The sequence below is a fragment of the Cupressus sempervirens genome, chromosome 10, assembly GCF_028749045.1.
Source record: "Cupressus sempervirens isolate cs-2001-9-10 chromosome 10, ASM2874904v1, whole genome shotgun sequence".
Lineage (NCBI taxonomy): Eukaryota > Viridiplantae > Streptophyta > Pinopsida > Cupressales > Cupressaceae > Cupressus > Cupressus sempervirens.
In genome coordinates this window covers 249463909-249481484 of record NC_143127.1, presented here as the reverse complement: position 1 = coordinate 249481484, position 17576 = coordinate 249463909, and the positions used below count along the sequence as shown (strand labels likewise).

The window sequence follows — 17576 nt, the reverse complement described above, 5'->3', positions numbered from 1 at the left end:
ATAAATGGTACACTATATGATAAATATTCAATGATTTTACAGTTTAATTACGCATGTCTTTGTGCTATATTAATTCTATAATGTAGCTTCTATCAAGTCTGTTATCTTCCAAATTCCAGTAACTAAAGTGAACAATAATTGTTCAATGGTTTTACAGTTTAATTACACTTGTATTTGGGTGATATTAATTCTATAATGTAGAACAGAATATCTTCATTTTCATCCAACTGATTCTAATATAGAACAGCTCAATAACACATTGTATAACGTTTAATTGACAAATCATGACTTTCCTCCGCAGGCACAGTTAGTGACCCTTGTACAACAAGCTTTAAAGATTAATAAGCAGGGCCCAATACTCAATATGGCACAACAATGCTGCAATAAACCAATTGAGAAATTCAATTTTTTTCTAAACAAAAATTTCAAATCAAATTATAGAATACAACAGATGGTGAATGATTCTGAAACAAAATCTGAGAAGAAACTGGAGAAATTGGTGTACAAGTCCCTTCATGCTTCAATTGAAAAGCCATCCATAGTTACCTGAATCATCCAGACATCAGGCTTTGTCAACTAATTTGTCAAGTTAAAAACTTGCCAAAAAATAAATAAGCAACAAGCAAATTAGAATTACACTGTTTAAGATTCAAGAACTATTTTCACTCAGTATCGTAACATGCAGGCAAACAGAAAACAATAGGAACAGATAGGAAGCACGATGAACATCTAACTTGCAGCCGGGACTGCATGTAGCGATAATCTAGACCATGGCCTCTTGTATCAGGCATCCTTAGAATGGTTGAAGAAAGTAACATGGATACTACGAAAAAGCCATATTCCAGATAAGAACTAACGGAAAAAGCCTTAAAATAAATCTGACAGCTTTTTACATGCCATCTTACCCAAATGACACCAATAGTTTTCAATCTTGATATGCCTACAAATCCAATATAGGTATCTCAAGATTGATATCTCTTGCATCTTTTAGATAGATGAGAAGATATTTATGCTACTAGACCAATATTTCCTACCCAAAAGATTCAAGACAGATAGCTCCAGGCATCTTTTAGATTGATGTATTTAAGATATGTATACTATTAGACCACTACTTCGTTTACAAAATGAAAACCTAAAAAGTTAAAAGTTAAAACAATTCAAATGTCAACAGTGACAAGATAGATCTTTTTAAACTGGGCTACTTAAAAACCATCTTAGTCCGGGATCATCTCGAGAAGCTCACAAGCTATTCATTGAACCACCAAAGACTGGATAAAATAACCCAAACAAAAGAAGAGGCAGCAAAGAAACGACCTTTTCTAGCAATACTAAGGAAAAATATAACAATTAAGGGCCATGACGAGCACATGTGCATGAGAAAAATCCAAATTCCGGATATACCTGCTGTGCACAAATAGGGAAGGATCCATGCTATGCTAATGTCATGCATGGCTTACATACCCTAATCCCTCCAGACTCAAAACATTTGCCTCCTCCATGGATACACATGCATTTACCATCAGGCCTTCTCAGGCTATTAAACCAAAGAACAAAGAAGAAACTTAACTTCTGGAGAACAGGCAAACTAACACTCTCCACAGAAAAAATTCCTTGGGGATTCCCCAGGACATAATTGTAAAAATTATAAAATAGTTTAACCAGAATTAAATATTGAAATTATCTACTTACCATATTAAGTAAACTTTCCTTGGGGATTCCCCAGTGCATTGATATAAAAATTGTAAAATAGTTTAAGCAGAATTAAATATTGAAATTATTTACTTACTATTTTAACGGAATTCTTCATGATAATAGTCTTCATCATCTTCATCAGTAAAGATGGCACTGTAGAAAACATATGGGTGATCTAACATCTCTTTCAAACTCAAATGTCCATCTTTATCTGCATCAGCCTGTCATGGAATATGACATATGGCATAAGAACCATGACAAAGGAAATCCATATAAATAAAGTCAACTCAACACGTGTTACATGTGAAAGGGAAGATTAAACTTGTCAATTTTCTATGTTCATAATTCAAGATGCACATGCACATTTAATGCCATTTTCTACATATTTTGAGAGAATAACTAAAATTGTGTTTGCTTGAAACAAATGGCAAAATAAATAAAAATAAAAGAGAAACCTATAAACCATCAATTCTTACCTGCATTATCATGTAATCTGCTTGTTGTTTTGCATAATATTCTTCTCCTGGATGTAGCCTATTGATTACAGGCTGCAACTCCATGTACGTCAAAAACCTAGTCAAAATATTCAAGCATGTACGTTAAAGAAGGTCGATTATAACATCGCAGACAATAAAATGCCATATAAATATAATATCCTCCATGGGTTGCACTAGTTATCAAAAGCATACCCATCACTGTCTCTGTCAAGCTCTAAAAACAATTTCTTTGCTGCTGCTTCTCTTATGGATTCATGGCCATGAACATGAGACTCATTAGAGATGTCCTCATCATAATTTCTTATAAGATCAAATAATCCATGATAGAATTCTTTGAAACTGAGCCTCCCATCTTTATCACTATCACGCTCCCTGTGGGAAAATAACATATGAAGATGGGGTATAGATCAGTACATTATAAACAGAATATACATTGTGAATTTGCCACCTCTTATCAAGAGACAAATAAATTGCATAGCATATTTTTTATTTTATTTTATTCCAGCCCAATGCAAACATGCAAACACATCAATAAACAGACCATACTACAGAAAGCTTGCGAAAATGATTGATTCAAGTCTTGAACACTAGCTGAAAGAAAAATTTGAAAAGCATTCATGACATTAAAAAAGACCCCATCCATGTTTTGGTAGGAAGGTGATTTATAAGCCTTTTTACTGCCTCTTCACAACTCCATTTTGTTGTCTGAGGTCGGTTTTTGGTTGGATTTTTTAATATCTTTCCATTTGCTACTGAACCTTTAATAGGTTTACAAATGTTCTTGCAATACTTACATGGTTTTGATGTGACTATTAGAATGCTGTAATGTTTCTTTAATGGTCATCTTACTTAGTCTTCAGTTTATTAGATAGTTTCTATTTTTGTCTTTAGTTCATGATTGTTTCATAATAAAAACATTGCCTTTGTAAATCTCACGAGGACTTTCATCTCCTTTGTTTAATGTAACAATACATCAATTTGCCATAACATGGTATCAGAGTGGGTCGATGGGATTTCATAAAATTTGGCAATTTTTTTTAAGAAAAAATCCAGGCCTCTTCTGATCTGGAATTTTTTCCAGAAATTTATTGTTAATTTTTTTTCAAAATTTATGAAAATTGTGTGGTTTGACTTCGAAGATTTTTGCTGAAAATTGCAGCTTGGTTGAGATTTTTGATTGTGTGATTTCTGGTTTGAGCAAAAGTCTCTTATTTTCAATGTTGTACTTGAATGTTGCTTGTGTGCACTTTTTGTGAGCTACATATTCTTGCATGTGTTGTTTTCACGCAAAGTCTCCTGTTTTGTCACATGAAGGTTTCGCTAATGGGTTTTTATAATAAATTCCCTAAAAATAATCTGTTGGGTTTATAATATTTTCCTAGCAATTTGGTTTTACCGTTTTCCCTCAAAAATGATGCTTTGTATGTTGATCTGTGTCTTGCATTTTGTTGTCTGCTTTTGCTCGGATCTTCAGCTCCTGTATGGTATTTTCCAATTTTCCTCCTATAAACAAATAATTTACTTTTGCACTCTATTTGGGAGTGTAGTGCTTATCTGCAAAAAGTGTTTGGCAATTTTCCTCAAAATTGTGGTCTCAATTTCATCTAGGTGTCTCTGGCTACAGGGTGTAATACCTTTATTGCCCAACATCATGGCTTCTTGGTCATTAACATTTTGCAGATCTAAGGAGGGTCTCAGCGACAGCAAAATGTTCTGAAGAATTTGTGACCAAAAGACAGCAAGCAGTTAGACGATGACCATTAAGGGCTGGTATTCGAATATCGTAATGTTTATTTAATGGTCATCATAATTATCTTCAATTTATTGGGTAGCTTTATGTTTTCGTCTTTAGGTCACAATTGTTTCCTAATAGAAACATCATCTTTGTAAATCTTTATAAATAACTTTCATCTCCTTTGTTTAATATAGCACTAACATCAATTTACCATAACAAAATCTTGAAACAGATCGCATGAGGACTGAAGACAGCCTTAATGAAGGTTGAAAAACATCCAAATAAGTCATTTTGAACTCAAATCAACCATGGAGGAAACAACTTGGCCACTGAATGGAGGAGACGCACGCACGGACTGATGACAACTTCTTTGATGGTACATCCCAATCCATGTTTTGCTAGGAGGGTGATTTATAAGCCTTTTTTCTCCCTCTTCACGACTCCATTTTGTTGTCTGAGTTGGGCTTTTGGTGGATTTTTTAATCTCTTTCCATTTGCTACTGAACATTTAATAGTTTTGCACATGTTCTTGCACTACTCGCATGGTTCGATGTGAAACCATCATTTTGGTAGTTGAACATTACAGCGACATGTCTTTCCCTGAAGTGAAATTAAATGCTCTTCAACTACCTAAGCTTCCCTCAGTTCTGGCCATATTTGAATGGTAGGCAAGATTATCTAGATCCAAAGCTACAATGATCAGCCCTTGATAAGCTCCAAAATTTAGAATCCCAAGTCCAAAAGTATCCATAGCTAATAACATGGCCTATAAATCCAGACACTTTGTCATCAACAACACCGACTCAGTGTTGGCAAATGCACAAAACGGAAAAGAAAGGGGAAAAAATGACAAAGCAACAATATTTCTGATCTAAATAGAATGGTATTTTTGTGAGGATCCAATTATAAAAGATTGATGTTATACATAGCAGTCTTATACTAACTATTGAAGGAATGAGATCTCCTTTGACCATGAAGACAACGGTAAGAGATTTTGGATTCCATTAAGCTTCTTTTGCATCTAAACATTTTTCAGATTAGACAGTGATATTTTATCCAGATGAGGAATGAAATATGAGAATTCTCACTAAGCAGTGAAATATGACATTTTCAGTAGGCTGTCTGCTAATATACACATCTGCTAATTGAGAAAACTCAAGACAAACACATAACCACTCAAAATTAAGATAGCAAAGAAGTATCCCTTTCATCACGAATATGAAATATTCTATGCTGCAATTATTGCATCGAAATAACTAGAAGGTACTGTATTGTCACTTCTGAAGGCAAACTACTGACAGAACACAGATATATAATGATGTGAAGCTTTACATGTCAATTAAGTCTACCTTACTTCCTCCTTGCATAGCCATTCAATCAACTTTGGATTGTTGCTGTCTGCTGGGTGTAGGAAACTGCAATTAAAAATGATTTATTAATGAAAATATAATTGATGATAAAACATGTTTATTCAAGAAGTCTCTAGACAGTTACACTATAGGACAAGATTATAGTCCTTTCCACTTACATTAAGTACAAAACTAAAAAAATAACTTCTAGCATTTTTTTCTCAAGTGGGGTGAACATACTTGTTAAACTCTGTCCGATTTAGAAGGCCATCACCATCTTCATCAGAAGCATTGAAATGGTCCCCCATCCACCATCCATTCTCAATGCCATAAGCACTAGTGTTCACTGCCAATGGCATGTAAGATGCAATGATAAGTGTTCACTATTCAATCCATCTACTCATCATCTCCAATTCATAATTCAACAACAAATGATGAGCATTGAGTATGATGTTTTTCGCAACTATATGCATCTCCTAGAAGCACCCCTTGCAAATGGGAGACATCTTATAGAGATTTCTCAGTTATACCATATAAATTGCACCAGGTTTTACTAGAGTGCCAATGTGTGGTTGACAAGAGCTAAAAAAACTAAGCATTAATGCTAATAAAAATCTAATTTTCTATTTTTTGCATTAAAACTATGAAAAATATTGTAGCAGCAATTTATGTTCTTGTCAACCTCAAATAGGTAATAGTATGAAGACACACAATAGGAAACCCATATGGGGATGTCTCCAGAAATCAGAAGTCTTCAGTTGAAGGTTCTTTGCATCTCTATACATACCCTAGAAAGCATCACTTGTAAATAGAAAACTCCCAATAGAGGCTTCAGTTATACTATACAAACTACACTGATATTTCCTTAAATGCCAACATGCGGTTGACCTAAGCATTGTAGATTTTTTCCTAACTGTTGCATAAAATTACAAGTATTGGCACAAAGAGAAATAGTAATAATGCAAGTTCTATCAACTTGTTGAAATTATAGTCACCTCCAAAAAAACCCAAACCATGATTTTCAATAATGACATTCATGTTCCGTCTCTGTTTGCCACCATCTGAAGATTATGTTTTGAAATTTAATTGTTTGTAACCCTATATCAAGTGGCAGTATAACTGAAAGTCCTGGTAGAACGACAGGTATGCCAGTAAGGCAATTTTATATGTGTATGTATGTATGTATGTATTCTGAAAACAGCAATACTTATAAATATTATGGTAAAATAATGAATGTGTTATTAAACAAAGATCATAAATGATATATATATATATATACAAGTATGCACAAAAATGTTTCTATAACAAACAAAGAGAGAAAAGTAGAAACATTCTGAAGGGAGAGCAGAAGTTGCCATATTGAACAGAGAGAGAATATGGAAACATGGAAGAAGTGTGACCATTAGAAATAGAAGTAAATCTACAGAAGAGAGAAATAAAATTATGGTAAAATAATGAATGTGTTATTAAACAGAGATCATAAATGATCTATATATACAAGTATACACAACAATGTTTCTATAATCAATCAATGACATAACTTTCCATATGCAGCCAGGTTAAATTAACTTAATGCAATCTGTGTAATCATTACGACCCATGTCATAAGACGTACATTTGTTGTCCTTTGTTCTCTCCAAATCTTTGACTTTGATTAAAATGTTTTAAAAAATATTGAAACACAATTATTAATTGTACCATCCAGGTGCTGATTACCGCTCTGACTCCAAATGCCACATTAACTGTAGAGTTTTGCCAAAGATATGCCAACTCGTTGAAAGTTGAGGAATAAACTCATCCACTGCCTTAAGTGTAATATTCCCCTTTTTCGTGATTGTCATCTTTCAAATGATTAGCCTATTTCCTGACCCTCATTGGCCAATGGAGTTGTTCAGAGGGTCCAGTTGGTGGATTCAAAGGTCAATTCCCACTCTAGTGATTATGGATGTTCAAGATTGGTACACATACTATTTATAGTAACTGTTTATTTCAAGGAAAATTGGGGTTTCTATCTTTAGAAATGCATCTGAACAACTGGGCTGCAGAATTGACATTGGATATCATTGACTGGAGCAGTTATTCAGATAATTCCTATTTATAGTAAGTCAATTTAAAGTCGGTGCTATATTTGGTAGGGCACCCGGGCTCATGGCATGCATAGCGATTGACTCATTCATTAGCTGGCTCAATTTGAGGGACTTACTATTTGTAGTAAGCCATTTATGCCCATACTGCTAAAGTTCATCAGTTGATGAAATGGAATAAGTTTATTGGCTCGGGTTTAAGGATTGATTAAACCCTTTATTAATAGTTAATTATTAAAAGTTTTAATATAATGTTTTTATTTGAATGGGACCAATTTAGTTATTATGAGGGGGCTATTTAGTTATTATTTTCCTAAGTCAACGTGGGGCATTAAAAAGGCATCATTAATGGTTATTAATTGTATTATGAGTTGGCACCAAAGTTGAAGAAATTAATTAATTTATTACAAAGTCCATTTTGCATCAAAAAGAAAAGTTATGGCTTTATGTCTTAGTTACCCTCGTTCGCCCCCACACACTGCCAGACCAGCCTAGGTACGAACTATTACCTGGTCCTGGTCCAGTTTGCCTGTTAGTCCAGGCAGGGCTCAAAAATCAAGGACCCAATTTGAACTTGTTGGCTGTCAGAACTGACTCAGGCAAACCAAGCACAAACTTTGACGAGCTAGGACCTACAGATATCATAATTTTTTTGCAAATTTTATAAATTTTTTACATCCTTAACCCTGAAAGGTGGACACGAAAGGCTTATGATGGCTTCTAATGCTCATTGTTGAGTCAACTAATGCCAAAGAAGACAACGATCAAGAAGAAGAAAAATATTAATAATTTTTTAATCCATTGGTTGAACTTGTAACAATGATACTCCTACTTACTGTTATGATTTAATTTTAACGTTTTGAATCTTTGATGAGAACTTGAAGTATATGATGGTATAATCACAATTCATGAAGCTATGATTACAAGTTTATAAGTTTATGGTGTTTTTGTTGTTTAAATCATATGATTTTATAATACTATGTGACATTCTAATTTTAACTCATGCTTCTAGGCTTCATAAATATTTGTATATATAATTTTTATATGTTTTTATACGAACAAACCCAAATCCCTTTTCAAAATTAAGCCGTATCGGCAATCCAGTCCCTTTGAACCCGAACTTAGAACCGAACTCAAACCAGTAACTTAAAGTGTGAGCATGAAGCTTTGGGTCAACTTCCTCTTGGCATTTATAAAAGCCTTCATTTGGTGAAAATGAGTTAATTCTGTTGTGCATTTGCTTTTGTTGATTTGGGTGAAGAGAAGAAACAAGGGTTTGAAGAATTTCAGCATGATGGAAATATGAAATTTACACATGCTTCAGCACTTTGAATTGGTTGAAAATTTGAAACTACACCGGTGAATTGTGCAAGTGCTTTGGCTTCATATAAAGGCCAAGATTGATTCAACTGTTAGCAGAAATTGGGGATTAGAAGTCCATTTCATTTCAGAATTGCTAGCAAGGGCACAAGGCTTTACTTTATGCATATCACAGCCTATATGTAGTTCAGCCTTTTGAGTTATTGCTGACGGCAGGTCATATTGAGCAGCAGCAGGTTGCTAGAGGACAGTGTTTGGGGTTTGGATGGCTTGTTTTTTATTTTTCTCGGTGCTCACAATTTTTCCAGCCTAGCCATCACTTCCTAGAGCAGCCACGTTTTATTGGTGGTATTAATAGTGATCAGCAACCAAATCCAAGTTTTCATAATTGTTGATTAATCTTATTTCTCTAATTCCAATAACTGTTATTGTATGCAATCCAATTTCTTACTGAATAAATTGGGATACTTTGTTTGGATTTGGAAAGCAAATAGTTTGTTTCATGCATTGTTATAAGTTAACAAATCAAAACTTAGGGAATGCATGCCAGCCATTTCACAAAATATTAAAAGGTCAAAATTGAGCTTTTAGGGGTAGAACCAGCAGGATTCTTACAGTGGTATCATATCAGTTTCTTGCCATCCTATGGGGGAAGCCTCTTGAACAGAGGGTTAGTGTGAATCATGGGCAAAACAAAATCTATCCAAGGTCTCATGCCAGTGCTCATGTCTGCCTTACAGAACAATTATAATGCCTTTCGGGATTATGATAAAAATTTGTCTGAGCTCCTACAGCATCTGGAGATTCTGGATCCTTTGTTTGCAAAGAATAGGCAAACACTTATTCAACAATACAGGTTCTGATTTTTATGACAACAGTTCCTTGCTTGAGCATAATGATCGTGTTGATGTCAACCTAAGTGCAGAGGATATTGTCAGCGTCACCTTGGGTATTGACACACAAGTTGTGAGTGTCAAATAGGAGGACTGTTTGGAAAATATGAGCTCCTACAATTCTAATTTTCATGACAGCAGTGTGCTGTGTTTGCATCAGCCTGAAACATCATAGAGTTCACCTGTGGATGATGTTGGTACTCAAGATCGAGGTAGTAGTGATGCAGATTCGTGCTACAGTAGGTCTTTTTTTATATCAGGCCTTCGGAAAAGAATCAGAGAATTCATAAGTTGATAAAGGGTCCCAGGAATGCGACTTGCAAGGACTTACATGTGAAGTGGGAGAGTGCGAGGAGACTATTGCAGCAACAGCTTCCACTTTATCAGATGAGCCATTTGTTGAGGTGCTTAGCAACAATACTTCAGTTGTTGATGTGTGCAGATATTATAGCACACATGATGTTGTTGATCATGATGTAACCATTGTAGTTACAACTTCCTATGACAGTGCATATTGTGGGTCAGAGAGCTTGCCTAAGAGTTATGAATTTCAGATACACCATTTGGTTGCCCGTCAAAGGTTAGCCATGTCTGGTTGGGGTACTCCTATGTTGGATGAGCACGGTGATAGTGGTTTTTCTGTTGTAAAGATCCATTTACTTCAAGAAGCTGTCAGGATAATGAGACATAATTACCCGCAATTATTAGCTGATAGAAACTATTTTCTCGAGTGGGGTTGAACTTGCTATCATGCATTGAGGGGGAAGGAAAAGGACAGAGGAGATCACCCATGAGTTATGGGTGACCATGGATTCTTTAGATGGCACCCGATTGGCCTATAAGGAGTCACAGTTAAAGGAGGTTACCGTGGAGTTGAGCCAAACACGGTCTTCACCACTTGCAGTTAGAGTACAATCTCCCATAGTAGCAGTTGGTGATGATTCATATCCACCGGTTGTAGTAAAGATGTGATTGCATCCATTGTTGATACATGTGTGGTAGTTTAGGATGGGATGAGTACTATAGTTAAAAACAATAGAGAGCCACTTGTTCCATCAAGTTCTCCTGTAGCTACATCCACTACAGGTGTTAGTGGCAAATCAGATAACAAAGATTATATCCAAAGCTATGAGAGTCAGTGCTTGACCGAGGTGGGAGCCTTTTATTAGTTCTGAGGTTGTACCATCCTTTGTGACATGGTTATTTGCCATCTGCAAAGTCAGTACATCCATAGGAGCCTACCAGAGGATGGAGATAGTGGTAGTGCTACAAGCAAATTTGGATGTTCTTATCCTCATAGTACGAATGGGTGTGAGTTCACTGTGCTATGGGACTCAAGTGATGACAGGGTTAGTACTGCAGTTTGAGAAAGTCCCATTGATTGGCTTTACCACTTTGGACATGATGAAGTTAAAATTGAGCAGCAGAATTTTGTGGATGACCTTCTAAGAAGGCTTCTATTTAGACTTCAGGACCCTTCCAATGCATCAAGATTTTAGACAAAGCTCCCAGAGGAGTTTTGGGGTATGTGCATGGTGTGGAGTACATACGGTTTACCTTTTGACTCTTATGTGCATGATCTCTTTCAAATGCAAAGTTAAATTGTGCATGTGTTGGATGGCATGTATGACAATTCACCTTGTGCAATTTTGGTAAGTGTACTTTGTTAGCCTCTTGATTTACTTCCTGTCATGTCCCCTTTTCAAATAATTAAAAATAACAACTTTTGCTAAGGCAGGCTCAAAAAGCGAAGTTTCAGCAAAAGGGGCTAATCTTTGGAAACCAATGGATTAATAAATAAAAATTATTATTAAAATATGTATTATTGACCCCTCTTGGTCGTGAGTTAGAGTTATGCCCTCTTTTAAAGGAATTTGAAGGCATTTCAGGCTGATTCTAGAACTTGATTTTTGCTCATTGTTTTGTTGTTCTTTAGAGGCTGCCAAACTTGTGGAGAAGAAAACCCAAGGACAGGAGTTTGCAGGTTTCCAAAAAGGCTAAGAACAGGAGTTTGAGGCCATTCGATGTGCAAGCTCATGCAAAGTTTGCCCCTGTGCTAAATAGTGCAAATTTATGAGTTTTTGGGTGTGTTTCTTGTAAGAGTTTGGTGTTCCCGGTTGAGTATTTCATATCAGTTTGGTTTGCTGCTGTATTGCAGACATTTAGATGTTAAAATAGAGCTAAATACATGTATTTGGGTCGTGGTTTTACTTCTATAATAGATTATTAGTATTTTTGGTGTTTCTGGGCTATTTTGTGTTGATTTCGAGAGCCCAATGAGCATTGTTTTTGTCCTCCGTTTGGAAGTTGTTGTGTAAACTCTATACAGATCTGGAAATGTCATTCTGTGGGCCGTTATGTTGGTGAAGTTTCTATAAAAATGTCTACTTTCAGATTTATTAATAATATGTTAAGCTGTGAAGTTTTTGGCACTATTTCAGGCATAACCGATTTGGGTTTTATTGAAAAATTGGTTGATCTTTTGAAATATTGGTTGTTTGATTTTAAAATCTGATTAGAGGCTTTAAATATCATATAAAATCAGCAAGGGGACATTGCAGTGGTATCAGAGCCATGATCTTGCCAGCCTGAGGGTTTGTAGAAGTTTGCATGCAACTAAGTGAAAGAAAAAAGAGATATTCGCAGCAAGAAAAAAATAAAGAAATTTTGATCAAACCTCCAGTTAAAAGTAAAAGTACAAAATCCAAGGAAGGAAAAAGTATGGCTAACCCAAATGAGATGGCAAAAAAATTCTTCCAGGACATCTAAAATACTCAGAAGCAAACAGTGGATAGTTTGGCAGAAACTAGAGAGGCTTTGCAGATATTGACAGAAAAACTGCAAGGAGTTGCATATACTAATGAGAAAAGGAGCACTTCAGAGGAGCCAAGAAATCTAAAACCCACACCCTCTAAATCAACAAAAACTATTTTCTTGCTTGCAGATGAGCCACCAGTACCAAATCCAGCCCTTAGTCTTGTGGAAGAGGTTACAGGTAACTTGATTGCATTAAGAGCTACTTACAATGGCTTAGATGATGACTTTCGCAGTTCGGTTCCTTTTAGAGAATATGTGGATATGATGAACACTTTGATGCCCAAGAAAGAGTACAAGAGGGAGCATGACATAAGTGGACGAGAGCTCAAAAATAAAATAAGCAAGTTTACAGAACCTACTTTTGATGGAACAAATAAAATTTCAACGAGAGCATGGCTACAAAAATTACAGACCTTTTTCACACTTAACCCCATGAAGGAGAGTGATGCCGTTCAATTCGCAAGTCAACACTTGGAAGATGCAGCCTATGATTGGTGGTATCATGGAATGACTACTCAAGGTCATGATCAGGTAACTACATTTGATGATTTCAGTCAAAGAGTGATAGATAGATTTGAGCTCAAAGATGATGAAAAGTATTTTAAAGAATTGTCAAAGTTGAAGCAAACCAAATCAGTTAATGAGTATATAGAAGAGTTTCAAAAAGTGGCTGTTATGGTACCTGATATGAGTGAAAAGATGATTGTTTATCTTTTTCTTGATGGTTTGGAAGATTCTTTTAAGGGTCTGGTTAAGGCTTTCTCACCCTCAACCTTACAGGAAGCTATCAAAAGAAGCTTGCAAGTTGAAACTTGTGTGCCTATGAAACCAATCACTAATCAAAAACCCCCAAATCTTTGGCAACATAAAGGGAATTTTCAAAAAAAGACTTCTCCAGCACTACCACCAAAGAATGTGATAAATGTAGCAAAAAAGAAGGTAGATGAAGAGACTAAAAGTGAATTACAAAAGAAAAAGCTTTCTTTCACTTGTGGAGAACCATGGGTTCCAGGACACAGATGTTTGGGGAAAGGTCAAGTGCACTATATTGAAGTTGCTTTAGAATCTGATTCAGATGAGCATGAGGAATTTCATGATACTAATGAGAAGGAAGAAGAGAAGGAAAAAGAAATCAGCAAGGATGGCACTTCAGCAACATTATCAGGAGTCCTAAGATACCATCCCTTTAGAATTCGAGGGGTACTAGCAGGGCAAAGGTTGACAGTTCTTCTTGATAGTGGAGCAACTCACAATTTTATTGATGAAGGGTTTGTCATGAAAAGAGGGCTTAAAGCAGAGGATTTTGAGGGATTCAATGTTACTGTAGCTGATAGATTCACTATGCCTTGCACACGGGTGGTGAAACAACTCAAGATGACCTTAGAAGATTATAGGTTATGTGATGACTTCTATTTGTTGGCATTAGGGAGACAGATCTTGTATTGGGTGTTCAATGGTTGCACTCTATTGGAGGCTATTACATGAACCATCAAACTATGGAGTTTAAATTTCATTCCAATGGGAAAGAAGTTTTATTGAGAGGCATATTGAATGGAGTACCTAATGTGGTCATTGTAAAGAGGATGGAGAGGACTTTTCAAAGAGGACAAGTAGCATGGGCAGCAGGAGTCATAATCCATCCAACAAGCTCTCCAAAGAATCAAGGTAATTTCCATTTTGAAATTCCAAATATTCTTGATAAGCATAGTACAGTTTCCAATGATTTGCCTCTAGGATTACCACCAGCTAGAGGTTTTGAGCATGTTATAGAATTAGAACAAGGTGCCAAACTAGCTATAACAACTCCATACTGCCATCTAAGAGGTTATAAGGAAGAAATAGAAAAAACTATTAAGGAACTCCTAGACATGGGATTCATAAGGCCTAGCTCTAGTCCATTTGCATCCTCTGTGGTACTTGTCAAGAAAAAGGATGGTACAATGAGAATGTGTATAGACTACAAGGCTCTAAACACGAACACCATAAAAAATAGGTATCCCATACCACGCATAGATGAACTCATTGATGAATTACATGGTGTTGTATACTTCTCAAAAATTGACTTAAGATCAAGGTACCATCAAATCCGAACTAGGGAAGATGTGGAAAAGACCACTTTCAGATGTCACTATGGGCACTTTGAATTTCTTGTTATGCCATTTGGCCTCACTAATACACCAGCAACATTCCAATCTTGTATAAATAAGGTTTTCAGCAAGCATCTTGGAAAATTTGTCTTCGTATTTTTTGATGATATCTTGATTTACAGTAAAACATGGGAAGAGCATCTAAAGCACATAGACACTATTTTGGGAATCTTGAAGCAGCAATCTAAATGTGAGTTTGGTTTGACAGAGATCCTATATTTGGGACACATTATAAGTTCTAAAAGAGTATAGGTTGATCAACAAAAAATCTAGGCAATTTTGAATTGGCCTCCACTCACTAATCTTGCACAGTTGAGAGGTTTCTTTGGGTTGTGTAGCTACTATAGGAGATTTACCAAGGGATTTTCTTAGCTTGCTGCCCCGTTGACTGATTTGACAAAGAAGGGAGCTTTTGTTTAGACAGAAGAGGCACAAAAAACATTTGATAAGCTTAAGGAGGTAATGAGTTCATGACCTGTGCTTACAATTCTAGATTTCTCTTTACCTTTTGTTGTTGATTGTGATGCTTCTGGAGAAGGTATAGGGGCTGTCCTAACTCAAAGGGGACATCCAATAGCATTTGAGAGAAGAAAATTAAATCAATCAGAAAAAGGTTACTCCATCTATGATAAGGAAATGTTAGCAATCATGCATGCACTTCAATAGTTTAGACAATATTTGGCATGTGAGAGATTCATTGTAAAGACAGACCATAATAGCCTCAGGTTCTTCTTGAACCAAAGGGATTTGAATAATCGTCAACAAAAATGGGTAAGCAAATTGCTTATGATTTTGATATTGAATACATGAAAGGAAAGAATAATGTGGTTGCTAATGCTCTCTCAAGAAAGCCCACTTTGTGTTCCTTAACATCTATCTCTGTTGATTGAAAAGTCTCCATAATTTCAGAGTATGCTACAGATTCCTTTGCCACCAAGATTTTGGATAAGTTAGTGGATGATAACAGGTACAAGGTTGTTGATGAATTGATTTATTACAAGAACAGGATCTTCTTAATGCCAGGATCAAAAATTAAGGAGAGGATATTGAGGGTCTTTCATGACACACCTTTGGCTGGTCATCAAGGATACTTCAAGACATACAAGCAACTTTGAGAGCAGTTTGCATGGAAGGGTATGAAGGAGGATGTCCCTATACACATTAAGGAATGTATTGTTAATGTTTTTATAGCTTCAGTCGGATAAATCTTAAGATGTAAGCTTAAAGGTAAACCTCTTTGTTTATATATATATATATATATATATATATATATATATATATATATATATATATAAACCTCTTTGTTTATATATATATATATATATATATATAATTGTAATATATATATGTATATATATAACATCTAGTCAAAGTTTTATCTATATAATTTCATTGATTAAATATTCTTAGTATTTAGTTGTGTATCTTAAAATATTATACTAATGTTATTATTCATATTTTCCTTGCAATCGTTGTTAATACTCGTGTTTGTCCTTCTTATATGCAAAGGTGATCGGGGTCAAAGTATGAGCTATTCTATATTTATTAACCCTTCTTAATTATGTTTGACCGGTCTTTTGCAGCATATGTCTTACCTTTTCCTTGGTCTATCATTGTGTCCTTATCTCCATTCGGTGCATATTTTGTGCTCCTTCATTCTTGCCACCCTCCATCCTTTCATATATAATATTGGTGTTTTGTTTCCTATGAAACAATAACATATATCACCGAAAGGAGATCTTGCATATTTTGTACATAAGATCGGACATTGATTCAAATAAATATTAACTCAGCACATCAAAGGCGCTGCTAATGAATATACTATGAAATTATATTGATACATATGCAAGGGATTATTCAAGGATTTAGTTCATAAGAAGATATGTATGATATCTCTAAATTAATATAGAGATATAATTGAAAATCCTAAGACATTCATAAAGACAATTACTTTAATAAATCTAATCATTAATTTTAACATGTATGGTATGCCAACAAAACAAGAGTGAGCAAATTTTTTTCCTGCAGGGTTGTTGCAACCACTTCCTATTCCTAAACAAAAAAATGGGAAAATATTTCCATGGACTTCATCACTGGGTTGCCCAAGGTTCAAGGGAAGGACTGCACATATGTGGTGGTAGATAGACTAACTAAGTATGCACATTTCTTTCCCATCACATCTGATTTCAAGGCATCACAAGTGGTCGAATTGTTCTTCAAGGAAATTTTTAGATTACATGGCTTGCCTAGAAACATTGTCAATGACCGAAATAGTAGATTCCTCAGCTCTTTTTGGAAGGAGCTCTTTCATTTGGTAGGAACTGAACTCACTCCCAGTACTAGCTATCACCCTCAAACAAATGGACAAACAGAGATAGTTAATAAATGGATAGAGGGATATTTGAGGAACTATGTTTCAAATCAACAACATGCTTGGGTGAAATGGTTCCACCTACGGGAGTATTATTACAATACATCTCATCACATGTCTATTGGTATGCCTCTTTTTCATGCTCTTTATGGTTATGATGTCCTTTCCTTTGTTGATCTAGTACTCTCAAATAGCAGAGTACCTGCAGCAAGTGATTTAGTCAAGCAAAACCAAGACATAATAAGGTCCCTCAAGGATACTCTACAACATGCATAGAACCAACAAAAGTTGTATGCTTATAGGAAAAGGACTGAAAGATCTTTTGAGGTGGGAGATTTGGTATTTGTTAGGTTGCAGCCATATAAACAAAGCACTTTGAAGAGGAGTGGGGCAGAGAAGCTCAAGCCAAGGTTCTATGAGCCTTATAAGATCATCAAGAAGGTAGGAGAGGTAGCTTATGAATTGGCGCTCCCACCAAATAGCAAAATACATAATGTTTTCCATGTCTCTTGCCTGAAGAAGGTTCTAGGCCAGCAAACCATAGCATCTACAGAATTTCCACCTCTTGATGATGAAGGGAAATTAGTTTTGATACCAAAAGAGGTTTTGGATACAAATGAGAAAAGATTGAGAAATAGGAGCATCATAGAGTATTTGGTCAAATGGAAAGG

The 17576-nt window shown here is 35.5% G+C and overlaps 1 protein-coding gene across 1 annotated transcript in view; it reads right to left on the bottom strand.

The window, feature by feature from the left end:
- Nucleotides 1-216: 216 nt before the first annotated feature.
- Nucleotides 217-17576, bottom strand: part of LOC149533566 (Calcium-binding EF hand family protein) — a 41786-nt gene continuing 24426 nt past the window's right edge. The window contains exons 2-7 of the mRNA XM_089807776.1: nucleotides 5514-5619; nucleotides 5274-5339; nucleotides 2382-2561; nucleotides 2169-2265; nucleotides 1787-1913; nucleotides 217-546 (exon numbers count right to left, since the gene is read on the bottom strand). Of these exons, the coding sequence (XP_089663902.1) occupies nucleotides 1791-1913; nucleotides 2169-2265; nucleotides 2382-2561; nucleotides 5274-5339; nucleotides 5514-5619 (572 nt within the window). The 3' untranslated portion in view covers nucleotides 217-546; nucleotides 1787-1790. The remainder of the gene's footprint in view (nucleotides 547-1786; nucleotides 1914-2168; nucleotides 2266-2381; nucleotides 2562-5273; nucleotides 5340-5513; nucleotides 5620-17576) is intronic.